The sequence below is a fragment of the Zootoca vivipara genome, chromosome 9 (genome assembly GCF_965207765.1).
Source record: "Zootoca vivipara chromosome 9, rZooViv2.hap1.1, whole genome shotgun sequence".
NCBI lineage: Eukaryota > Metazoa > Chordata > Lepidosauria > Squamata > Lacertidae > Zootoca > Zootoca vivipara.
In genome coordinates, this window is record NC_142592.1 from 1,312,362 (window position 1) to 1,338,431 (window position 26,070).

At 44.0% G+C, this 26,070-nt stretch overlaps 1 protein-coding gene across 6 annotated transcripts in view; it reads left to right on the top strand.

Annotated features, from left to right (window-relative positions):
* The window catches only part of FRMD4A (FERM domain containing 4A), a 346,110-nt gene that overhangs the window by 227,984 nt on the left and 92,056 nt on the right, over positions 1-26,070 (top strand). For 5 of the 6 annotated variants that reach the window (XM_035127381.3, XM_035127379.3, XM_035127378.3 and 2 more), the window contains exon 5: positions 11,899-11,983. The exons of the other annotated variant lie outside the window; for it this stretch is intronic. In XM_035127381.3, coding sequence (XP_034983272.1) covers positions 11,899-11,983 — 85 coding nt within the window. The remainder of the gene's footprint in view (positions 1-11,898; positions 11,984-26,070) is intronic. 6 annotated transcript variants of the gene reach the window in all.

Sequence of the window (26,070 nt, forward strand, 5' to 3'; positions counted from 1 at the left end):
GGCAGGTGTTAGACCATAAGGCTACCTAACTCAGTTATACAGAATGGTAGCAGCTCTCCTGGGTTTCTGGCTGAAATTATTTCCAGTTCTACCTGGAGATGGTACAGACTGAACCGGAGGCTTCTTCCATGTTCTTTTCCACTGGGCTGCAGCCCATCTCCAAATACAGAGACAATATATGCTGTATCTTTTTTAAAAAATCAGTTTTCCTTGGAATATTCCCATGCAGCTACTCAGAAAAAAAGGGTGATGATTCACTCTCACTATAACCAAAATAAATCACTCTGTTCACATTGCTGAAAGTTCTGAAATAAGCTTTCAGGGACTTCTTATATTGTGAAAGAAACGTCTTTATTAGAAACAGACAAGAGTACAGCCTCTCTACTTGATCTGGTAATCACCGACAAAAGTTGCACAGGAGGAGGGAATTATTAAAACCTTCAGCAGAACAAGTGAAAACTCTTCTGGGTAACATGGACTGCAGTGTAATGAAATGGTTCCACGCCTATTACAAATGATGACAATAAAGCTCAAGAGTCCAAAGCAAATATTTAGCAGGCTCTGTCTGCACTTCCAGCCATCACTTCTGCAACTCAGCACTATAGCTAGGTATCTCCAGAAACAGGAATGGTGGGGTATGGGAGGAGCATAGTGATCTAGACCCTATTATCATGTAGCTCGATACCAAGAGACTTTTTTCTTATCTTAGGACTCATCCAGACTTCCTTTTGCACTAACTTTCTAGGCACAGAATGGGCTTTAAGGTGTCATGTCCAAGCAGGTTTGGTTTTTTGTCCCAGCACTTTCTCTGAGTGTTTTATCACTGGATTGGAGCAAATGGCAATCAGGTTTTTCGCAGATTGCTGTTTGCTCTGATTCAGCAGTAAAATTCCCTGGGGAAAGCTATTACTATTACTATTACTACTATTATTACTATACTGTTCATCTGACTGGGTTGTCCCACACATTCTGAGAGGCTTCTAGCAAATTAAAACACCAAACACAGTAAAACATAAAACATTAAAAACTTCCCTAAACAGGGCTACCTTCAAATATCTTCTATAAGTCAGAAAGTTCTTTACAGTATTTCCTTGACATCTGGTGAGAGGGTGTTCCACAGGGTGGGCATGACTACCGAGAAGGCCCTCTGCCTGGTTCCCTGTAACTTGGCTTCTCGCAGGGAGGGAACTGCCAGAAGGCCCTCAGCACTGGACCTCAGTTTCCGGGCTGAACAATGGGGGTGGAGACGCTCCTTCAGGTATACTGGGCTGAGGCCATTTAGGGCTTTAAAGGTCAGCACCAGCACTTTGAATTGTGCTTGGAAACACCTGCACCCCCCAAAAAATGGGACTTTCCCCTCCCTAAAAAAGAGCTCAACAACTCTTTCACCTGAAACCCGAAAACAGGACTTTTGTTCCTAAAAAAGCTCAACAACTTTGACCAGAACCTCCCCCCCCAAAAAGGGGGGGTAGATCACTGCCAGTTTTTAACTCTGTGAGTAGATCGCAGTCACTTGGGAGTTGGCCACCCCTGAGCTAGATGCTAAAATCAATAGAGAGAGCCCTGTGCTCAGAGGGGAGGAAGGCTTCTGTTGCTTTTCTTATTCCTTTCCAGCTGATTACTTAACAGATCAGCAATGGGGCTATTTTTCTTTCTTTTTCAGTGCCCCCCACCCTGCCCTGGCCAAGCTATGGTATATGCTTTTAAAGATTTACAATGGAGGTTAGAACACAGGATTCGATGGGAAACTGGCCACAAGCTCTTTGCATTTTGTGCAGCAGCAGCAGCATATGTGAATGGAATGGCAGATTTGTTTTATGCCTACTGTCTATTTAATGTACGAATCTTTATTGTGATAGTGGGGAGTAGCAATTGTAGGGGCTTCTATGTTCAGCTCTTGCAACCCAAGTTAGGATAATCCAGTTTTCAAACTATCTCCAGGGAGGTAGAACTAGATCAGGCTGTTCCTCACCTGAGTCAGTTTCTAAAAGTCCGTTCTGTCCCATTTCCATATTAATCTTACAGATTTTTAAAATATTTTCCAGTAGTTTATAAATGCTTTTCAATAAAAATATGTAGTTATTTTTAATCACAAGGAAATCCATATTCAAATGCATTTTTCCTCTCAGAGTACACATTTCTAAACATATTGTATCCTAAAATGCATGTTTGTGTATGTATTTTGAGAAAAAAAACTATGCTGCAAAATTCAGGGAAGTACAACACACACACACACACACACGAGATAACTGCATCCTGATCTGCGCGTTAGCTGAGGAGGCACAGGTCAGGGCAGTTCATATCAGAATTTGCAAAGAAGGAATTGCTTAACGGATCCTACCTCCAGGGTGTTAGTGGCAGGCAGGATCCACAGAAGAGTCACTGGCAAAATAGTCAAGTGCAAGCCTGGGCTGAGCTAAGACCTTTGCCCCAAAAGGAAGAGCTGGAAGAGGATTCCAGGTGGAGAGTAATAGCATGGAAGGGATTAGGGAAGCGATCATTTAGGGATGGAAGGCGATGCAGGCAAAGACAGTGTAAGCGAGAACTGGGAATTCCGTAATGAAGGCCATCCACCGTATTTTTCGCTCCATAAGACACACCTGACCAAAAGACGCACCTAATTTTTAGAGGAGGAAAGGGGGAAAGCCCTGGTTTTTTTGAGCATCAGCTCACAGTTGTGTAGGTTTTTTTGCAAAGGGGGAAAGCTCCATTTTTTTTGAGCATCAGCTCAAAGTTGTGCAGCTTACCTTGCAAAGGGGGGAAATCCTGTTTTTATGGAGTTCAAATCACAGTTCTGCAGCTTTGAAAGGAAAGGGAGCCATTTCTACAGTTTTGACAGAAAATCTAATCAACCAGTCACATGTCACTGGGGAAACACAACAATGGAGGCCTGGGCAAGGGGTGGGGCCAGGAAGGGAGCTAGCTTCTCTTATCTCCCTCCCAATCTCTTGCAATCAGCTGCTGAGTGGGTTCTCTTTCCCTCTTGTTAGCCTTTAACTCTTTCTTTTTTTTAAAAAAAAAAAAAGCTGGATCTGCTTTTCACCCCTGGGCAATTCGGCTCCAGGGACCATGAATTCGCTCCATAAGATGCACAGACACCTCCTCTTGCTTTTTAGGAGGAAAAAAGTGTGTCTTGTTGTTGTTGTTTAGTCGTTTAGTCGTGTCCGACTCTTCGTGACCCCACGGACCATAGCACGCCAGGCACTCCTGTCTTGCACTGCCTCCCGCAGTTTGGTCAAACTCATGTTCGTAGCTTCGAGAACACTGTCCAACCATCTTGTCCTCTGTCGTCCCCTTCTCCTAGTGCCCTCAATCTTTCCCAACATCAGGGTCTTTTCCAAGGATTCTTCTCTTCTCATGAGGTGGCCAAAGTATTGGAGCCTCAGCTTCACGATCTGTCCTTCCAGGGAGCACTCAGGGCTGATTTCCTTAAGAATGGATAGGTTTGATCTTCTAGCAGTCCATGGGACTCTCGAGTCTCCTCCAGCACCAGAATTCAAAAGCATCAATTCTTCGGCGATCAGCCTTCTTTATGGTCCAGCTCTCACTTCCATACATCACTACTGGGAAAACCATAGCTTTAACTATACGGACCTTTGTCGGCAAGGTGATGTCTCTGCTTTTTAAGATGCTGTCTAGGTTTGTCATTGCTTTTCTCCCAAGAAGCAGGCGTCTTTTAATTTCGTGACTGCTGTCACCATCTGCAGTGATCAAGGAGCCCAAGAAAGTAAAATCTCTCACTGCCTCCATTTCTTCCCCTTCTATTTGCCAGGAGGTGATGGGACCAGTGGCCATGATCTTGGTTTTTTTGATGTTGAGCTTCAGACCATATTTTGCGCTCTCCTCTTTCACCCTCATTAAAAGGTTCTTTAATTCCTCTTCGCTTTCTGCCATCAAGGTTGTGTCATCTGCATATCTGAGGTTGTTGATATTTCTTCCGGCAATCTTAATTCCGGCTTGGGATTCATCTAGTCCAGCCTTTCGCATGATGAATTCTGCATATAAGTTAAATAAGCAGGGAGACAATATACAACCTTGTCGTACTCCTTTCCCAATTTTGAACCAATCAGTTGTTCCATATCCAGTTCTAACTGTAGCTTCTTGTCCCACATAGAGATTTCTCAGGAGACAGATGAAGTGATCAGGCACTCCCATTTCTTTAAGAACTTGCCATAGTTTGCTGTGGTAGACACAGTCAAAGGCTTTTGCATAGTCAATGAAGCAGAAGTAGACGTTTTTCTGGAACTCTCTAGCTTTCTCCATAATCCAGCGCATGTTTGCTATTTGGTCTCTGGTTCCTCTGCCCTTTCGAAATCCAGCTTGCACTTCTGGGAGTTCTCGGTCCACATACTGCCTAAGCCTGCCTTGTAGAATTTTAAGCATAACCTTGCTAGCGTGTGAAATGAGCGCAATTGTGCGGTAGTTGGAGCATTCTTTGGCACTGCCCTTCTTTGGAATTGGGATGTAGACTGATCTTCTCCAATCCTCTGGCCATTGCTGAGTTTTCCAAACTTGCTGGCATATTGGGTGTAGCACCTTAACAACATCATCTTTTAAAATTTTAAATAGTTCAGCTGGAATATCATCACTTCCACTGGCCTTGTTATTAGCAGTGCTTTCTAAGGCCCATTTGACTTCACTCTCCAAGATGTCTGGCTCAAGGTCAGCAACCACACTACCTGGGGTGTACGAGACCTCCATATCTTTCTGGTATAATTCCTCTGTGTATTCTTGCCACCTCTTCTTGATGTCTTCTGCTTCTGTTAGGTCCTTACCCCTTTTGTCCTTTATTATGGTAATCTTTGTACGAAATGTTCCTTTCATATCTCCAATTTTCTTGAACAGAACTCTGGTTTTCCCCATTCTATTGTTTTCCTCTATTTCTTTGCATTGCTCATTTAAGAAGACCCTCTTGTCTCTCCTTGCTGTTTTTTGGAAATCTGCATTCAGTTTCCTGTATCTTTCCCTATCTCCCTTGCATTTTGCTTGCCTCCTCTCCTCTGCTATTTGTAAGGCCTCGTTGGATAGCCATTTTGCTTTCTTGCATTTCCTTTTCCTTGGGATGGTTTTCGTTGCTGCCTCCTGTATAATGTTACGAGCCTCCATCCATAGTTCTTCAGGCACTCTGTCCACCAAATCTAAATCCTTAAACCTGTTCCTCACTTCCACTGTGTATTCATAAGGGATTTGATTCAGATTGTATCTTACTGGCCCAGTGGTTTTTCCTACTTTCTTCAGTTTAAGCTGGAATTTTGCTATAAGAAGCTGATGATCTGAGTTACAGTCAGCTCCAGGTCTTGTTTTTGCTGACTGTATAGAGCTTCTCCATCTTTGGCTGCAGAGAATATAATCAATCTGATTTCGATGCTGCCCATTTGGTGATATCCATGTGTAGAGTCGTCTCTTGTGTTGTTGGAAGAGAGTGTTTGTGATGACCAGCTTGTTCTCTTGACAGAACTCTATTAGCCTTTGCCCTGCTTCATTTTGAACTCCAAGGCCAAACTTGCCAGTTGTTCCTTTTATCTCTTGATTCCCTACTTTAGCATTCCAATCCCCTGTAATGAGAAGAACATCCTTCTTTGGTGTCATTTCTAGAAGGTGTTGTAGGTCTTCATAGAATTGGTCAATTTCACTTTCTTCAGCACCGGTAGTTGGTGCATAAACTTGGATTACTGTGATGTTAAAAGGTCTGCCTTAGATTCGTATCGAGATCATTCTGTCATTTTTGAGATTGCATCCCATTACAGCTTTTGCCACTCTTTTGTTGACTATGAGGGCCACTCCATTTCTTCTACAGGATTCTTGCCCACAGTAGTAGATATGATAGTCACCCGAACTGAATTCGCCCATTCCCTTCCATTTTAGTTCGCTGATGCCCAGGATGTCGATATTTATTCTTGTCATCTCATTTTTGACCAGATCCAGCTTACCTCCACTCATGGTTCCAGGTTCCTATGCAATATTTTTCTTTACAGCATCGGACTTTCCTTTCGCTTCCAGGCATATCCGCAACTGAGCGTCCTTTCGGCTTTGGCCCAGCCGCTTCATCAGCTCTGAATCTACTTGTACTTGTCCTCCGCTCTTCCTCAGTAGCATGTTGGACGCCTTCCGACCTGAGGGGCTCATCTTCCAGCGTCATAACTTTTATATGCCTGTTGTCTTTGTCCATGGAGTTTTCTTGGCAGGGATACTGGAGTGGCTTGCCAGTTCCTTCTCCAGGTGGATCACGTTTAGTCAAAACTCTCCACTATGACCTGTCCATCTTGGGTGGCCCTGCATGGCATAGCTCATAGCTTCTCTGAGTTATTCAAGCCCCTTCGCTTACGACAAGGCATTGATCCATGAAGGGGATCAATGCCTTGACTCTTGCTTTTTAGGAGGAAAAAAGTGTGTCTTATGGAGCGAAAAATACGTTATTTAGCGATGCGACTTCTCTGTCAAAATGCCAGCAGGGACTTTTTTCATGTATCACAATTGAAGGAATAGCTCTTTCTATTCTGTTTAGGCTGCTTGGAAATTAATATAGATTGCCTTAGTCTTTATAATCTCGAATGCTGTGAATAATACCTTTGGTTGTAGATGTGGCAGAGAACACAGGATGCGATGAAAAACCCAAAGCTGTTAGTGAGCAACTGAGTGACTTATGTTGAACAGGCTTCTGGTCTCAAAACTGAGAGATGCTGTCTCTGAAGATCTTACACCAACAAGCGGAACAAGGTTCAGATGTATTTCCAATGCTTTTAGTGTAAGTTTCTGACATGCGCAGATGGTGAAAATGAATGTCTGTAGTGGGGATGGAAAATTTGAAACTGGGGAGGTGCTGAAATTCACATTTTCCATGCCTTTCTTAAAAACAAAGTTGCGCATGTCAGAAACTTACCCATACTATAAAATTTCACTAACAGAAGTTAGCACTTCCATGAAAAGGGGTCACATTATTGAGCTTATGGAAATAATATTTATGCTAATACCTAGGAAACTATTAACTCTTGCCAGGCAAAATAGAAAACCATTGTACTACTGCTACATCTCTAAAGTTCTTACATCTCCAGCTATAAAGTCACAGTGAATAAATGAAACTTCCGGTTTTCTAAGCAAACAATAGAAGACTTTTCCAAAAGATCCTCTAGAAGGCTCCAGCCCCTTTTAAATGAAGACAATTATTTCCCTCGGCTGTTGCTGCTGTTTTAATATTGACACACATTTTGGAAGAACTTCCCAGCATACAATGTGCACTGCAGATCTTTGGAGAATGAGGTTTTCTTTGTAGGTCCTAAATATCATGTGGAGCTCTTGACTACAGGAGGATATATGCTTATTTAGTGCTATTTTTATAGAAAAAAGGTACCAGAACTCACCACGAATGCCTTCTTTGTTCTCTTAGAATGGCAATGGCACCTACTTTAGAGGTGCCAGTACTGAGTTCTGGCTGAAAAAAAGCCCAGTGCTTGTTCAAGTTTCCTACTTTTTTTATCCGATCGTCTTTACTTGTATGAATTGCTCAGAGCATCAGCCAGGCTTTCACCGTAGGTTTAAGAAATGCAATGCTGCCCCCTGGTGTCCCACAGGAGTGCCTTCTTTTTCAGCTCACACCTGTAAGCAGGGTCAGGTGCCAGTGGACAAATCTGCATTCCTTCCTTCCTTCTCTTTTTTAAGTGAATATGTAGTTTGTAAGAAGCATATCGGAAACATTCCAATGAGAGGTTGACATTCACAGCTGTTGTTAATGTAATTCTCACATCCAGCTCTGAAGTCCAAGGAGAGATCCTGGGCTTGTCACACTGCACTGTCATAGGCTTAGAAGGCAGAGTAACATTATCTGCATCACACAGAAGCAAGAGGGATCCAATGAAAGGCTTTCCCGAGGCTCCTTGGTATGGTGGCCTCTGAGGTCAAATTTTAGCTGAGCACTTCATAACTTGTGCTCAGGCCCCTATGCAACAGAGCTCTCGTTTCTGTCAGGTAGGTACATACGTGTGTGTGTGTGTGTGAATCTACTTCTCATGCGGGAGAAAAACTACACGTTGTGCTCAGTGAGTCTTCTGCTTTCCTGGCTGCTGTCCTGCAGTTATGGAGGAGGATGGGACAAGGGCTGGGGCTTCTTCCCCCGGCACCTTCCATGACATCAGCGACCTTCTGCTCCTGCCAGCTGTGGGTTAGCAGAGGGAGAGTTCTGTTTGTTTTAGCAGGTGGGGAAAGGGATGGATGGGTGCTGGGACCTAAGAAGGAACAGTGTGGGAGACGCTGGCAACATGCTGCCTATAAGGGGGTTGGAGAGTTCTTTGGGTTGTGATCTGGTGACCCTAAGCAGCTCTATAAAAACAATAAGTGGGCTAGTATGTCTATGAATCCATGAGAAATATTAGCAGGTATGTTGAAAAAGATCACTGCAAGTTTTTTTGTTATTTCCATATTTTCTTTTACTATGAAGCCCCCCAGACCTATTTATTGAGCAGTCATCCAGATTTGCTTGCACAAAGCTTATGCAGCAGGTTAAACCATATTGGTCTTTATTGAGCATTTGTTTTCCTTTGTTTGTAGGGTAGATTGGTTATATAAAAAAATTATCTTGATTTGCTTGCAGGCTGTTTATACCTTTATAACAGTTTATACTGTTAGTAATTCATTCATTCCACACTTTTCAACTCGTTTCTTCATTTGTTTCCAAACTGCAAAAAGTATGAAAACACATCTAATGCCTATTGAAAGTACATGGCTTCCTGCAAAGAATCCTGGGCAGAGTCTTTTTCACTTCACAAAGCTACAGTTCCCAGCACCCTTAACAAACTACAGTTCCTATGATTCTTCGGAGGAAGTTACCGTATGTGCATTAAATGTGTGTTGGATATGCTTTAAATCTATGCTGTAGCATTGCCCCAATTCCTTTTGAAAGTGGATTTGTTGTGCTTGGGCGACACAGCCCTTTAATCCACTTTAATTGTGCAAACATAATTTTCTCAATATGCACTTGAATCCCTCCTGCAAAATAGTGACCATCTGCAGGTGATTTGCATTGGATTCTGTTGTTAACAAACCTTGGCTTAAAAGCGGAATACAAGATAAAGCAAAAAAAAAACCTGCTAGATGTGGTGGGAGCATTTACAAAAACTATCAGATGAAGGCATAGTTGGGACAAGGTGGGGTCCTTTTTGTGCCTTACCATCTTGCAGGGGTGCCAACTTGAATAAAATATGGGGGGCAGGTAAGCTGCACCCCACATAATCGACCACAAGACTCATGCACTCCATTTGAATGGCAATGTTCATCAACTTAGGGGGGTCTGGCCTTCTCAAATATTTTATTGAGGGGGGGCGTGAAGGGACCACAGCACCTAGGAGATGGCTCCTATGCCGTCTTGTATATCAAGTACCGTATTTTTCCATGTATAAGATGCCCACGTGTATTTTGGGGGACTAAATTTAAAGAAAATGAGGGAAGATGGCCCAAAGTTGCTGAGCTTTTTTGGGGGGGTTGCACGCACGCCATCACCCAGCAGGGCTGTTGCTGGGAGTTGGCAAAGTGGGCAGCCACTCCCCCCATGCCACTGCAGGCGGGAAGCTCCCTAGAGCGCGGGCGCCAACCAGTTGACTGGTGGCTTCCCCTCCACGCTGCTGCGGGAAACGCTCCCTAGAGTGCATGCCTCCCGCAGCGGCATTGGGGGGGGGAGTTGCACGCCTGCCAATCAGCTGGCTGGCAGTACACAGCTTTCCCCCCACGCCACTATCTGTGTATAGGACAGCCCCAGTTTTTTGACCTGATTTTTGAGTCAAAAAACATCGTCTAATACACGGGAAAATACAGTATTTCAAATGTGTTTGTATTATAACATATTTCACTTGTGCTTATTTTTTAAATGCATTGTAAGTTGCTTCGAGACTTTTTGTGTAACGAATGACTAATGGTAGAAAGTTTAATGAATCGCCACCATCAACTACTGTTTACCCCAACCATGGTAATCCTTAACATTTTTGAAGAGCATCTATATAGATCAGTGGTTCCCAATTAGCTAATTCCTGAGGACCCCCTATTTTTCAGAAGTCAAGCCATAGACCCCCTACTTTTGAAAATGTTGATAACTCTATGGTGGTTATCTCTGCCAAGCAATTTTTTGAACAAAATGTGGGTTAGCCCCTAATAAGCAAAGGATTTAACAGACTAGGGCTGAGCAATATCTCGTTTTCAACATTGTGATAAATCAGCAGTTAAGCCTCACAATATTCTGATATAACACGATGTCTGAAATTGGAGATCAGGCATGGGGATGAGGGAAGGAACCACCCAGAGATAAGGTGGGTGGGGGGAGGGGGGCAGAGTCCCCTCCACCACATGGTTTGATTGGGAGGGGATGGGGGCTGCATCAAGCCGCCATCCGTGGGGCAGCCAGTGGTAGCAGCTCGTGAAGAGGCCCGTCCTCTGTGGCTACTGCTGCTGCTTTCTTGCAGACTGATTAAAGCTGCCCTGGCTCCGTGCCAGGGGAAGGGAGCGCCAACGGTGCCTTGGAGTGGGGCGATCAGCTGCCCTGTTCTCTCTCAGCGTGAGGGAAGGCAGCTCAGAACAGCAGCATTATCGGCTGAGATCCATCGTGCAATATTGGCGGTGCCTTGAATTCAGCTGCCCTGCTCTCCCTCACGCGAGGAGCAATATATTGCTACGGTACATATATTGAAAAAACGCACAGTGCTAAAACAGACCATGATATTACCATGCAAAAATGACAAAAAATTAGTTGGGGGGAGGCATGGGATGGGGCCACAGGCCCCATGGGTGTGTTCCGTGGACCCCCAGGAGTCCCCAGATCCCTAATTGGGAGCCACTGATATAGAATATTCCCAAGATGCAGGTGATAGCTAGCCAGTTCATGGGAGAGTGTGGGCGGGCAGATCTGTTCATTTCAGTTTCTTGTTTTTCTGGCCGGAAGTTCAGCTCACCATATTTCTTCTTCAATTTGCAATTTAAAAAAGAACCCTCATGAAAATTCACCATCATGTTAGCATGCATTTCTTCTAATGTACACATTTTTGTGTGGAATTTAGTTGAATACATTTTTGCAAGCCATTTTCTCTAATAAAATGCATTTTCACATGTTATTTTTATTTATATGCACTTTGCTCTAATACATGCATTTTGGTTCCCATTTTTTGGTTGAAGAACTGCATCACAGAATTCAGAGAAAGCTGACTTTTGAAGGAGAGCTGTTTCGTTTGACACATTTGTTTCAGGAAGTGCAGATTAGATAGGCTTGCATTAAAATGCAAAGTGAACCACATTGCTCCCCCTCCTTAGGTCAGAGGTAAGATTTTGACTGAGGGCATGGCTGTTTCATACCTACGGCTCATAGCCACCTTACTGCACTAGCTCTTTCCCAGAGCTACATACAGGTTCATGTGAGCAGTATTTGTTTCTGTACAGCATTCCCATGATGTTGTGAAATTCCAGATTCAGCGCTCCAGGCACAGACTGTTTCCTTTTAAATCTACATTCAGGGGTCACTTCTCCCCTTCATTGCCTCCCCCCAAGGTAGGATGAAACCATTTCTTAAGAAGCAAAGCAGCACAGTTGTCAAGGACAGAGGAAAAAGAAAACCATCCCAGCTGAAAAGATGTATAGAGCTATAAATCAACCTGTGAAATAAAACAAGCATTAATGCCTTTCATATTGGCTGGGATTTACACATACAGCATTTCTGAATGATCATGTCTTAAGAGGCACACAAATCTTTCCAAGAGTCAAAACACAATCTCTAAAACTAAAACAGAAAAGGAGAATTCCTCTCTCTCAGCCCCAAAGGCTCCTCTGAGCACATTTTTTCACATAATAAAAAGATTGCACAGGGTCCTCTTTATTTAGTGGCTGCAATTTCTTTCCTGTGTTTATATGACTTCTCCATTTCATTTCTAGGTTCTACATTGAAAGCATATCCTATCTAAAGGATAATGCTACCATTGAGTTGTTTTTCTTGAATGCCAAGTCCTGTATTTACAAGGTAAGGCCTTGACACTTTTTCTTCATGTCACTGCCATTGTAATTCAACCTTTCTTTAAAAATAAGCACTGCCAATTTGTGCCTCCTTTGGCTATCTGTGATTCTCTGCCTATATATCTGCCTGCCTGCCTGCCTTTACCTGTTGGGAGCCTCCCAGAGTGGTTGGGGAAACCCAGCCAGATGGGCAGGGTATAAGCAATAAATTATTATATTATAGTATTATTAACACCTGCCTCTCAGACATTTGTTAACTCTGAGGGATGGTGCCTCTCCCCAAGCTAGCAATCATAGTAACAAACAACTTCTAATTTGGAGGAGTATTGTTTTCTAGGAAAGGAGAAAACACCATCTCCTTGGCAGTCATATTCTTGATCGTATGAGCTAATCTGTAAGAAACAATTCTGTTGGTTCAGGAAGAGTATGTACTCTCAGCAGTGCAGACGTCTGGACTCCATACTTTCAAGATCTCCAGTTTTCAGAGTGTGAATAAATCCTTGTTTGTTTGAAGTGGAATGTCAGGATGGTTGCTAAATGAGGGATTTAGCACTGTTGTGAGTCGTTAGAACTCTTTTGAAGGCATCCATCAGAAGAGGGCACCCTTGCCTGTGAGGACTGGGCAGTTGTTCCCAGATGTTTACTGGGAGGCGAGGGAGTTTCTTGAAACCTTGCCATGTGCACCAGAACAAAAATGGTTACATGCAATGCTGATGAAACGGTTTCTGTCCAAGTTCTTGGCCTTATGGATGTTTGAAAAGGAAAAGGAAAAAGCCACTGGACTTTTGTTGCTGGTTACTTGGATAAAACAAAACAGTCCCAAGTGCAGAACATTGTGCAACGCTTTGGCAGATGAACAGACTCCCTGGCTTGAAGCTGGAATACCCCAGGCTAAGGGCGCACAGCTGCTTTTTGCTGTGAGACAAAACAAGAACCAGAGGGGAAGGGAAGCTGCAGAAGCAGAAAGGTCTTCTGCAGACACCCAGGGCTGCTTCAAACGTGGCATGTGCAGGGTCTCATCTCTTGCTTCTGCTTAACTGGTAAGCGGACATGTGAACTCACTCCACCAAAAAGCATTTTGTTGCAGCTGAGATGGGAGTTCTGTTTCTAGCATGAGAAGAGCCATTCATAACCCGCCCACAAGTTTTGCATGATGCTGTAGTCATAATTTGACAACAATTACGTGGCTCATTGTGGCATGAATTGAACTTACCTCTTGGTAAAGTCATAGAAATGTAGAGTTAGGAGGGATCATCAGGGTCATCTGGTCCAGCCCCCTGTCTAATGACCCTAAGATTAAGCATCTCCTGCTCTACCAACTGAGCTACCCCAGTCCCTCTTGGTTTGGGTTTTTTTAAAAAAAAAAATCTATTAAATTTTCCAATACAAATCACATCCAAATTAATTATACAATTCCCAATTTAAAAAAAAATCCAATTATGCCTAATATATATATATATATATATATATATATATATATATATATATAGGCTTCCCATGCCTCAGACGTGATCACCTCTATCAAATTGCTTTTATAATTCTTTCCAATATTTCCGCAGCCTCTGATGTATGCCTTCAAGCACAGTCCCTCTTGGTTTTTGAGGTATATTATTGTCCTTGGGAGGATTGGTGTTGCCACTGATTTTGTATGGCAAGCTGTGTGCTTGAACCTGTGCCTGCATCTCTTGTTTCCTGATGTTTGTGTGTTAAAATTTTCAGTGAAAAAAGGGAGTGGGGAATAGCACCTCCAGGGGGAATCATAGAGTGGCATAATTTGGGAGGGATCTTGGGGGTCATCTAGTCCATCCCTCTGCTCAGTGTAGGATCTGCAGTGCAGGGTGCAACTGCAGCATCTCTGACCGGTGGTCCGTCAGCCTCTGCTAACATGCCTCCGGTGAAGGAGAGTCTGTCCTTTCTGGGTCAGTCTCTTTCACTGTCAAGAAGCTCATACTGTTAGACAGTTTTTCTAAATGTTTAGTCAATATCTATTTCCCTGCCATTTCCACCCATTGTTTCCATGCTTGCCCTCTGGAGAAGTAGAGTGTATGGTTTCTTCTGCTCCATCTTTGCATGACACCTTAAAAACTGATATCCTGCCCCACCTTCTCCTGTCTCTTCCTCAGACTGACATTCCCAGTTCTTTCAGCCATTCCTCAACAGAACAGTTTGCTTCCAGATGGCCAGTTTATTGAGCGTTCATGCTGATTTATTTGCTTATGTGATGTTGTGTCGAGCCTTTCCAGTCCACGTTCCCATCACTTTCCTTACTGTCGAAAGTTCAATCTGGGGAGGGGGTGGGTTGGTTGCTGAAGAGTCCAAATCCAGTTTAATTACACATCCTGAATTTGCAGGTATGCCATTGAATCCCGCCTATAAAACAGCTGCTACCTTGGTCTCCAGATGCCACACCATCCAGAAAGATTTCTCCTCTGGGTGTGTTCCAACCAGTTTATGTCCTTCCAAAAAACTGCTGCCCAAAACTAAAGAGAGCACTCCAGATGTGACCTGACCAGCACAGAATAGTGGAACCAGTAGTGATCCTGATCAATACCCCTGTGGCTGTTTTTCCTTTTTTAAATGAAAAAAAAAGATACATTAAATGCATTCATGCATTTCATGTATCATCTAGCCTTGAAGTTTAAAAGAAGTGACTCTTGGGTACAACATAGACGTACCGGTAGTTTTTAACACAGGGAAGAAGCACCCACACATCTCTTCCAACCTCTCCAAATGGCACCCCACTCACAGCCAAATGGCCGCTCACAGGTAAAGGTCCATGCCCATTTAAATAAATCCATTTGGGGGCCTCTTCAAACTTCTCCTTGCTGTAGAGCACTGGTTTTATGAAGTCAAGGCCCATAGTCCTTCCCATTTCCATTTGATTGATACTTATGGATGCTGCTCAAGTAAGTTGTTTGCACCTTCCATTACAAAGAAGCTTCTGAGAAAAGATGGCTTTGGAGGTAAATCTCGGCAGGAGGTGAGGCCCTTCTGAATCTGATTCCTTGCTTTGTCACACAGCCCCCCAGCAAGCCTTGGGGAAGGGGGGTGGTCCATTTACTCAATGCCATGGCTATACTGTGGGAACTATCGGATTTTCTTTCTCCCAAGGTGTTTGTGAATGGGCTGCATTGTACTGCACTCATTAGCTCTGCCTGCAGTGCAAATTAATAACAGGGCCTTTTCTCTTATCTGTCTGAACTGTTAGGCTTTCTAGCACCACAAATAACAATCCGGTGGCTACTCAAAGACAAAGAAATCCAGGAGGGGGGGGAGTATTGTAGTCTCTGGTCCAAATTTGATGTTTGATACAAACTCCCTTTCATACCTGGGACTCCGTCTCAGGATAATAATAATATCTTACAGTGTCCTATTGTGAATTACTGAGATAATGTGTGGTGTGAACCCTTTAAAGCTTTCCCCCACCCATATAAATATGTATAGATCTAGATTATTAAATTATTATTTTCATTGCCATTATACATATTCACCTTATATTTATGTGACTTTGCTTCTAAGGCTTCTGCTAGATAGAATACTGAAATTACTAGCAGTTTATGTTACATTTAAGCACAAAGTGAAAACCCATTCCCATTCAGTCATGGTCTTTTGCTAAAGATTTTGGATGTGGTAATCCAACACAGGCAGAAAAATGCGTGCAGCTGATCCTGCAGAAATAGGACCATAGCAAATGTGCATAGTGCCCCTTCATAGAATGATAGAATTGTAGAGTTGGAAGGGATCCCAAGGGTCATCTGTTCCAATCTGCTGCGATGCAGGAATCTCAACTAAAGCATCCAAGAGAGATGGCCATCCAAGCTTTGCTTAAAAACCTCCAAGGAAGGAGAGTCCACAACCTCCTGAGGTTCCACTGTCCAACAGCTCCTACTGTCAGAAAGTTCTTCCTGTTGTTTAGTCGGAATCTCCTTTCGTGTAACTTGAAGCCATTGGTTCGTGCCCTACACTCCCTCTTCCATGGGACAGCCTTTGAGATACTGTACTTGAAGGTGACTATCATATTTCCTTTCAGTCTCCTCTTTTCCCAGCTAAACATACCTAGCTCCTTCAGCCATTCCTCATAAGGCTTGATTTCCAGACTGGATCATTGTGGTTGCCCTCCTCTGCACGCGCTCCAGCGTGTCAACATCCTTCTTAAACTGGGGTGCCTAGAATTGGACACAGTATTCCTGGTGTGGTCTGACCAATGCAGAATAGAGTGGTACTATTACTTCCCTTGATCTGCACACTATTCTTCTGTTCATGCAGCCTAGAATAGCATTAGCTTTTTTTGCTGCTGCATCACACTAACTCATGTTAAGCTTGTGGTCCACCTAGATCCTTTTCACATGTACTAAGCCAGGTGCGCCCCCCAACTTATCTTTGTGCATCTGGTTCTACCTGCCTAAGTGCAGAACCTGACATTTGTCCCTATTGAAATTCATTTTGTTAACTTGGGTCCAGTTCTCCAGTCTCCTAAGGTTATTTTGAATTCTGAATTCTGCCTACTGCAGTGTTAGCTACCCCTCCTGGTTTGGTATAATTGGCAGATTTAATGAGCGTCAATTCCTTCATCCAAATCATTTATGAAAATGTTGAAGAACAATGCAGCCCCCACTTGTCCCTTTTTTCCATGATGACGAAGAACCATTAAACTCTTTGGGTTTGGTTCATCAACCAGCTACAAATCCACCTAACAGTTACCTTGTTCAACCCACATTTTACCAGCTTCCCCACAAGCAGGGCTTTTTTTCAGCCAGAACTCACCAGAACTCTGTTCTGGCATCTCTCAGATGGGCACCACTGCCATTGCCAAGACAGCAAATGAGGAGTTCATGGTGAGTTTTGGCACCCCTTTTTCTAGAAAAATATAAGAATATATTGGGGGGGGGACATTGTCCAAAGCCTTACTGAAATCAAGATACACTATGTCCACAGCATTGCCTGATCCACCAAGATTGTGACACAGACACTTTTGGGGAGGATAAGTGTATCAGTCGCTATTAGCCGTTATAGAAGCTATGCTCTGCCTCCTTGAACTGTGGAAGCAATGCTCTGCTTCCACAGGTGGAGGCAGTAATGCTTCTGAATACCAGTTGCTGGAAACCTCAGGAGGGGAGGGGGCTCTTGTGCTCGGATCCTGCTTGCAGGTTTCTCTCAGGCATCTGGTTGGCAACTGTGGGAAGAGGGTGCTGGTCTAGGTATGCCAGTGGTCTGACCTAGCAGGCTCTACTTACTTTCACATTGGCAACTCTTGGCTGAGAGTGACTTTGGACATTTCCCCCTGGCTTGTTCAGGACCAAATCCCCCCTTGTTCCATTCTTCTTTGGGAAGGAGAATTGTGTGAGATGCACATGCTCAGCTTTGGACGGAACTCACTTGAGCTGCTTCTCACCACTTTTGTTTCAAAAGTCTCCCTTAAGCTATGGTGTGTGGAGATTTAAGATACAGGCAAACAACAGTTTTCACCTAGGTTTGAAAATGTAGTCACCATGCATGGTATATATCAGGCACCCCCAAACTGCGGCCCTCCAGATGTTTTGGCCTACAACTCCCATGATCACTAGCTAAGAGGACCAGTGGTCAGGGATGATGGGAATTGTAGTCCAAAACATCTGGAGAGCCAAAGTTCAGGGGTGCCTGATATATATGCTCACACCACATTTGCCTCTAAAAAAGAGTTGTGCAAGCTTTTGTAGTCACCCTGCCCCTCCCCAACACAATCCTTACAAAATCTGCTACTACTAAAGGCAGCATCATGGCAAAAGAAATTGTGCAAACCAGGGCAAATTAATCCATGCTCTGAAAAACTGCCTTTATCCTTCCTAATAGCAGTTCATTAAGTAGCATCTCAAAAGCTACCCTTAGCAATTTGCCTAATAATTTTGAAAAGTTAATTGCTAACAAGTGCTAACTTGTGGCTTCCTTATCGAATTCCTATACGGAAAGGGGTCAAGTCAAAGCCCATGCTGGGAAGAATCTGCTCTCTGCTTCCAGGGATATTCGCATGCATGAAGAACTCACATATATAGCAGAGCTCTTAATGAAGTGGCTGCTTCATCGCTCAGCAGCTGAGTGGCAGGAACATTTCATTAGTATACCAATAGGGAAGCTGACTTGGGCATGGAGCCAAGAGTATAAAGGGACATTCCTGTTCATATAGAGCTTGGCTGAATTAAAGGAGTAGGTGGGGAAGAACAAGGAACCCTTGGGCTGAATCAGCACTGGTGGCCTGCCTCTCTTCTCAAAACAGTGACGCGCTGACTCCGTTTGGTGGTGATCACATGGCAAGCATGGTTAATGCCCTGTGTTGGATTCTAGTGAACGGCACCTTTGGGAATCCTTCCAGGAAAGCTTAAGCTGTGGTATTCCTGATTTTGAAAGATGAAGATGACCATTGTAAAGCCATTATGATTTTATAGTATGGTTTTGCTCATAAGCTGCTTCACGTACCATGTGAGTGGCAGAGTGTAGCATATGAATAGCTTCAAACAGGGAAGTCCCTGCCTTCCTCTCATGAGCTATTTTAGCCTTATGTTTTATTGACTCACCGCTGCTTAGTGCAATAAAAGCTAAAGCTACCCTTGACAGAATGAGCTGGCTCCATCGGTCTGTCCTCTCTCCCTGCTATTCATGCCTAAAATCCCCATGTGGAACCCATTTTGAGAACAACTGAGTCCATGCTGGACAAGTTTTTGAATTAAAATTGTAAGAGAAAAGGGCTACCTGCCCTCAAGAAGTAACTACAGCAGCCTTTCCTTCCTTTGTTGTTTCCCTATTTTGAGATGTAAGCATTAAAATTACACTTAAACACTGTGGCATTGTATGGTTTGGTGAATGAATGGGGAATTTGCAGCCTTCCAGATGTTGCCAAGCTCCAACTCCCACCATTCCTGACCACTGGCTGTGCTAGCTGAGGCTGATGGGAGTTGGAGTCCAACACCCCCTGGAGGGCCACAAGTTCCTCTTCCTGGTTTAGTGGCCATAAATTGCGCTGGCCTGCAATAGTATAAACTCCACCTAAGGTTGCCAAGTTGCAACTTGGAGATCCCACCTGCCCATTTGTGGATATCCAATGAAGCTGGTTGTTGATATTTCTTCAACCTCAGGTATGCAGATGACACAACCTTGATGGCAGAAAGTGAGGAGGAATTAAAGAACCTTTTAATGAGGGTGAAAGAGGAGAGCACAAAATATGGTCTGAAGCTCAACATCAAAAAAACCAAGATCATGGCCACTGGTCCCATCACCTCCTGGCAAATAGAAGGGGAAGAAATGGAGGCAGTGAGAGATTTTACCTTCTTGGGCTCCTTGATCACTGCAGGTGGTGACAGCAGTCACGAAATTAAAAGACGCCTGCTTCTTGGGAGAAAAGCAATGACAAACCTAGACAGCATCTTAAAAAGCAGAGACATCACCTTGCCTACAAAGGTCCATATAATTAAAGCTATGGTTTTCCCAGTAGTGATGTATGGAAGTGAGAGCTGGACCATAAAGAAGGCTGATCGCCGAAGAATTGATGCTTTTGAATTATGGTGCTGGAGGAGACTCTTGAGAGTCTCATGGACTGCAAGAAGATCAAACCTATCCATTCTTAAGGAAATCAGCCCTGAGTGCTCACTGGAAGGACAGAGCCTGAAGCTGAGGCTCCGAGACTTTGGCCACCTCATGAGAAGAGAAGACTCCCTGGAAAAGACCCTGATGTTGGGAAAGATTGAGGGCACAAGGAGAAGGGGACAACAGAGGATGAGATGGTTGGACAGTGTTCTCAAAGCTACGAACATGAGTTTGACCAAACTGTGGGAGGCAGCGGAAGACAGGAGTGCCATGGTCCATAGGGTCACGAAGAGTCAGACACGACTAAACGACTAAACAACAACAACAACAATTGAACAGGTAAAAGAAAGTCTCCATGGAAGGTGCCTCAAGAAGCCAGGGTGGCTATCTAAAGAACTTTTGACTGAGTTAAGATTTAAAAGGGATATGTACAAAAAATGGAAAAGGGGGGAAATCTCCAGAGAGGAATTCAAACATATAGCCAGCACGTGTAGAGACAAAGTCAGAAAAGCTAAAGCACAGAATGAACTCAGGCTCGCTAGAGAGGTTAAAAGCAACAAAAAGGGCTTTTATGGGTATGTCCGTAGCAAAAGGAAAAACAAGGAAACAGTGGGGTCACTCAGAGGAGAAGATGGTGAAATGCAAACAGGGGACAGAGAAAGGGCAGAACTCCTCAATGCCTTCTTTGCCTCAGTCTTCTCCAAGAAAGAAAACAACGCCCGACCTGAAGAATATGGAGCAGATGATTCAGCAGGGGAAACACAGCCCAGAATAAGTAAGGAGGTAGTACAAGAATACTTGGCTAGTTTAGATGTATTCAAGTCTCCAGGGCCAGATGAACTACATCCAAGAGTATTAAAAGAACTGGCAGAGGTGATTTCAGAACCACTGGCAATAATCTTTGAAAATTCCTGGAGAACAGGCGAAGTTCCAGCAGACTGGAGGAGGGCAAATGTTGTCCCTATTTTCAAAAAGGGGAAAAGAGAGGACCCAAACAATTACCGCCCAGTCAGCCTGACATCAATACCAGGAAAGATTCTAGAGCAGATCATTAAGCAAACAGTCTGTGAGCACCTAGAAATAAACTCTGTGATCACTAAAAGTCAGCATGGGTTCCTGAAAAATAAGTCATGTCAGACTAATCTGATCTCATTTTTTGACAGAATTACAAGCCTGGTAGATGAAGGGAACGCTGTGGATGTAGCCTATCTTGATTTCAGCAAGGCCTTTGACAAGGTGCCCCATGATATTCTTGTAAAGAAGCTGGTAAAATGTGGGCTAGACAATGCTACCATTCAGTGGATTTGTAACTGGCTTACTGACCGAACCCAAAGGGTGCTCATCAATGGCTCCTCCTAGTAGTGACTAGTGGGGTGCCACAGGGTTCTGTCTTGGGCCCAGTCTTGTTCAACATCTTTATCAATGACTTGGATGATGGGCTTGAGGGCATCCTGAGCAAGTTTGCAGATGACACCAAATTGGGAGGGGTGGCTAACACCCCAGAGGACAGGATCACACTTCAAAATGACCTTAACAGATTAGACAACTGGGCCAAAGCAAACAAGATGAATTTTAACAAGGAGAAATGTAAAGTACTACACTTGGGCAAAAAAAATGAAAGGCACAAATACAGGATGGGAGACACCTGGCTTGAGAGCAGTACATGTGAAAAGGATCTAGGAGTCTTGGTAGACCACAAACTTGACATGAGTCAGCAGTGTGATGCAGCAGCTAAAAAAGCCAATGCAATTCTGGGCTGCATCGATAGGAGTATAGCATCTAGATCAAGGGAAGTAATAGTACCACTGTATTCTGCTCTGGTCAGACCTCACCTGGAGTACTGTGTCCAGTTCTGGGCACCACAGTTCAAGAAGGATACTGATAAGCTGGAACGTGTCCAGAAGAGGGCAACCAAAATGGTCAAAGGCCTGGAAACGATGCCTTATGAGGAACGGCTTAGGGAGCTGGGTATGTTTAGCCTGGAGAAGAGAAGGTTAAGGGGTGATATGATAACCATGTTCAAATATATAAAAGGATGTCATATAGAGGAGGGAGAAAGGTTGTTTTCTGCTGCTCCAGAGAAGCGGACACGGAGCAACGGATTCAAACTACAAGAAAGAAAATTCCACCTAAACATTAGGAAGAACTTCCTGACAGTAAGAGCTGTTCGGCAGTGGAATTTGCTGCCAAGGAGTGTGGTGGAGTCTCCTTCTTTGGAGGTCTTTAAGCAGAGGCTTGACAGCCATCTGTTGGGAATGCTTTGATGGTGTTTCCTGCTTGGCAGGGGGTTGGACTGGATGGCCCTTGTGGTCTCTTCCAACTCTATGATTCTATGATTCTATCCCCATCATTCAGCCCGGACACTGAGATCCAGCGCCGAGGACCTTCTGGCGGATCCCTCATTGTGAGAAGTGAGGTTACAGGGAACCAGACAGAGGGCCTTCTCGGTAGCAGCACCTGCCCTGTGGAATGCCCTCCCATCAGATGTCAAGGAAATAAGCATCTGAAGAAATAAGGTATCTGAAGAAGTGTGCATGCACACGAAAGCTCATACCAAAATAAACACTTAGTTGGTCTTTAAGGTGCTGCTGGAAGGATTTTTTTTATTTTGTTTCGACTACGTCAGACCAACATGGCTACCTACCTGTAAGGAAATAAGCAGCTATCCTATTTTTACAAGATATCTGAAGGCAGCCCTATTTAGGGAAGTTTTTAATATTTAATGCTGTATTGTTTTTAACACTCAATTGGGATATGCCCACAGTGGCTGGGGAAACTCAGCCAGATGGGTGGGGTATAAATAATAAGTTGTTGTTGTTGTTGTTGTTGTTGTTGTTGTTGTTGTTGTTGTTGTTGTAAAGTAGTTCTTCATCCAGTACATAGGTGAACTCCTGAATTCACTCCCACAAGAGGCAGTGATGGCCACCCACTTGGATGACTTTAAAAGAGGATTGGGCAAGTTCATGAAGGATGCGGCTATCAGTGGCTACTAGACATGATGGCTATGCTCTGCCTCCATGGCTGGAGGCAGGAGCCTTCCGTGCCACCTGCTGGAAACTGCCAGGTGGGAGGGTGCTGTTGTGCTCCTGTTCTGCTTTCCCATAGGCACCTGGTTGGCCACTGTGAGAACAAGAGGCTGCACTAGATGGCCCATTGGCCTCATCCAGAGGGCTCTTCTTATGTTCCCTTGCTACTGCAAACGAGAATGCAGCTGTGGCCTTCCTCCCCATGCTCTTCCTCTGTTGCCTGGTGGAGTTGTTTTAGAGCTGTCCTAAGATATTCTGCTGCCTGCAGCAAAAACACCACCACCACCAACAAGATGGTGCCCTCTATTCCATGTACAGAAGCAAAATTTAAAAATTCCTTCCAGTAGTACCTTAGAGACCAACTAAGTTTGTCATTGGTATGAGCTTTTGTGTACATGCTGTGTATCTGTGTATCTGAAGAAGTGTGCATGCACACAAAAGCTCATACCAATGACAAACTTAGTTGGTCTCTAAGGTACTACTGGAAGGAATTGTTTTATTTTGTTTCGACTACATCAGAGAGATTTTACTTTCTTGGGTTCCGTGATCACTGCAGATGATCACTGCAGCAGTCACGAAATTAAAAGACGCCTGCTTCTTGGGAGAAAAGCAATGACAAACCTAGACAGCATCTCAAAAAGCAGAGACATCACCTTGCCGACAAAGGTCCATATAGTAAAAGCTATGGTTTCCCCAGTAGTGATGTATGGAAGTGAGAGCTGGACCATAAAGAAGGCTGATCGCCAAAGAATTGATGCTTTTGAATTATGGTGCTGGAGGAGACTCTTGAGAGTCCCATGGACTGCAAGAAGATCAAACCTATCCATTCTTAAGGAAATCATCCCTGAGTGGTCACTGGAAGGACAGATCCTGAAGCTGAGGCTCCAATACTTTGGCCACCTCATGAGAAGAGAAGACTCCCTGGAAAAGACCCTGATGTTGGGAAAGATTGAGGGCACAAGGAGAAGGGGACGACAGAGGACGAGATGGTTGGACAGAGTTCTCGAAGCACCAACATGAGTTTGACCAAACTGCCGGAGGCGGTGGAAGATAGGAGTGCCTGGCGTGCTCTGGTCCATGTGGTCACAAAGAGTTGGACACAACTAAACGACTAAACAACAACACATCAGACCAACATGGCTACCTACCTGTAACATGTACAGAAGCAGTTGATGAAACAGTGTCCTCCACCATACCTGAGAGCACACACAGCTCTGTCCCCCCAAAACTTGCAACTGCTCCAAGCCCATGCCCCATCTCTAAGCATTTCATGCCAGGAAGGAGGGGAAGATGAGCAATGTGACCATCATACTAAGCATGCTCCACTGTTAAAGTGGAGCAGGATCTCTAGCGCAGTTACCTGGCAACCTAATTTCCAGCTGTGCATGGTGGACTGCCAAGCTGAACCATTCCCGAGTATATGGTAAACACACATTTTCTTTGGCCTGCTCTGTCTTCAGCTTTCTTATACTTCCTGAATGCACCTCATTAGTAAAACCGAACACACAATTAAACATTTTGGCCAAAGGCATTTTTAAAGCCAAACATGCACAAGAATGGGAAAGGATAAAAGAAGTAGAAAGCCCCTTTGTTAAAGGCTCACTTCTGGATCTGGCTGCCGTGGATTGTGATAGAAGACTTGAGTGAGAGCATTATTTTAGCGGACTGGCTCTGGCACTATAGCAGCAGGAGACAAGAGCACCTGGCTAAGGGCTGTTGCTCCATATTTGCCAGGGGCAGCAGACTCAGTACAGTTATTGTGACTTGTGAAATGAGGTGTGTCATCCACTTGAATGGCGTGCATTATTGCATTTACAGTGGTACCTCGGTTTATGAACACAATTGGTTCCGGAAGTCTGTTCATAAACTGAAGCGTTCATAAACTGAAGCGAACTTTCCCATTGAAAGTAATGGAAAGTGGATTAATCCGTTCCAGACGGTCCACGGAGCAACTGTTCATAAACTGAAGCGAACTTTCCCATTGAAAGTAATGGAAAGTGGATTAATCCGTTCCAGACGGGTCCGCAGAGTACTTAAACTGAAGCGTTCATAAACTGAAACATGGGTGTAATTGGTTCCGGAAGTCTGTTCATAAACTGAAGCGTTCATAAACTGAAGCGAACTTTCCCATTAAAAGTAATGGAAAGTGAATTAATCCGTTCCAGATGGGTCCGCGGCGTTCATAAACCGAAAATTCATAAACCGAGGTGTTCATAAACCGAGGTTCCACTGTATCTGAATTTAGATCTTGGGTGTTTCATGCCTTTTTTTTCTTTCCAAGCAAGTTTAAATAATTCAAACAAAAGTTTAAGTATAGAAGGCCAGCAGGGGCATGCAAAGTAACAATTTGGAGGTTAGATTCCTCAGCTGGAGGAACTGGGACATGCTCCAACTCCAGCCCTGACAGTAGCTCATGGGAACCACAATGAAAATACTTGACTATTAGTACAGTATAAAAACTGGCCAGTAAATACAGATTTAATTCATGTGTGACTGTGAGACACCCATCAAAACTGCAGTGTGTGAAGGAATTTTGTGATGGTGATGGAGCTTCTGGCAGTGAGTGGCTGAGTTGCCTGACTGTCACAGAGGGGTAGGGTATGCCGAGAGACCAGTGGCTCCCATTGGCCAAGCTGCTCTGGTTGTTAAGATTGGGAAGCAGGGCTCTAGGGGGTGACAAGTTAGTGAGAAGGATGAGGTAATGTGGAATATGTAAGAGAAGTGAGTTGTCCAAGGAAGGAGCATGAACGGGATGGGAAAAGAGGAGAGGATGGGCAGAAGAGGGAAGAGTCCTTGGAAAAGAGCTGAAGAGGTTAAGAGAGCTCACACCCATATGCTAGTTTGAAATAAGCAGCCAAATATTTGACTGGAGACCTTTGTTGTCCCTTTGTTGTGATGTGAGGAAGGAAGCAGCTGAAATGTAACATACCTCTCAGATACTAGACCACTGGTACAAACACATTTTGTGCGATAGAAGGCATGAGGGCTGTTTGTGCAGAGGGTCTCTACTATGAACATCTATTCTAATAAATGTTGAGTGGCCTTCGTCCAATAGGAGCAACTGTATTGAGAATGCTTGCAGAATGGCAGTGGGGCGCCACCCAGCCTGCACGTAGGGCCGGGCCTGGGGGGGGGGCACCACCATCTTGGACTAAATCTGAACTTTAAAGAAAAGCTCTGTCAAAGCTTCGGTCATTTCAGCTTGTGTCTCATTGTAGTTTTATGGAAGGTTTTACTAGCTGCCAGAAGAATGATCTAAGCAATTTCAAGGCACACTAAATACAATTCCCATGGAAAAAAACATCAGCCCACATTTTCAGCTGTGAACCACCTTCCTGTGAGCTGTGATAATAACTGAATCCACACCCATATCATTGTAACAAAATGTCAATTGAGCTTCAGGAGCATCACTGAAAATATTCAAGAAAAGCAAGAGAAATCCACCCCTACTTTAATATTAGTGATAGGTAGCAACTTCCCCAAAGTACTAGAATTTTTTCTGTGCCACAAGTTT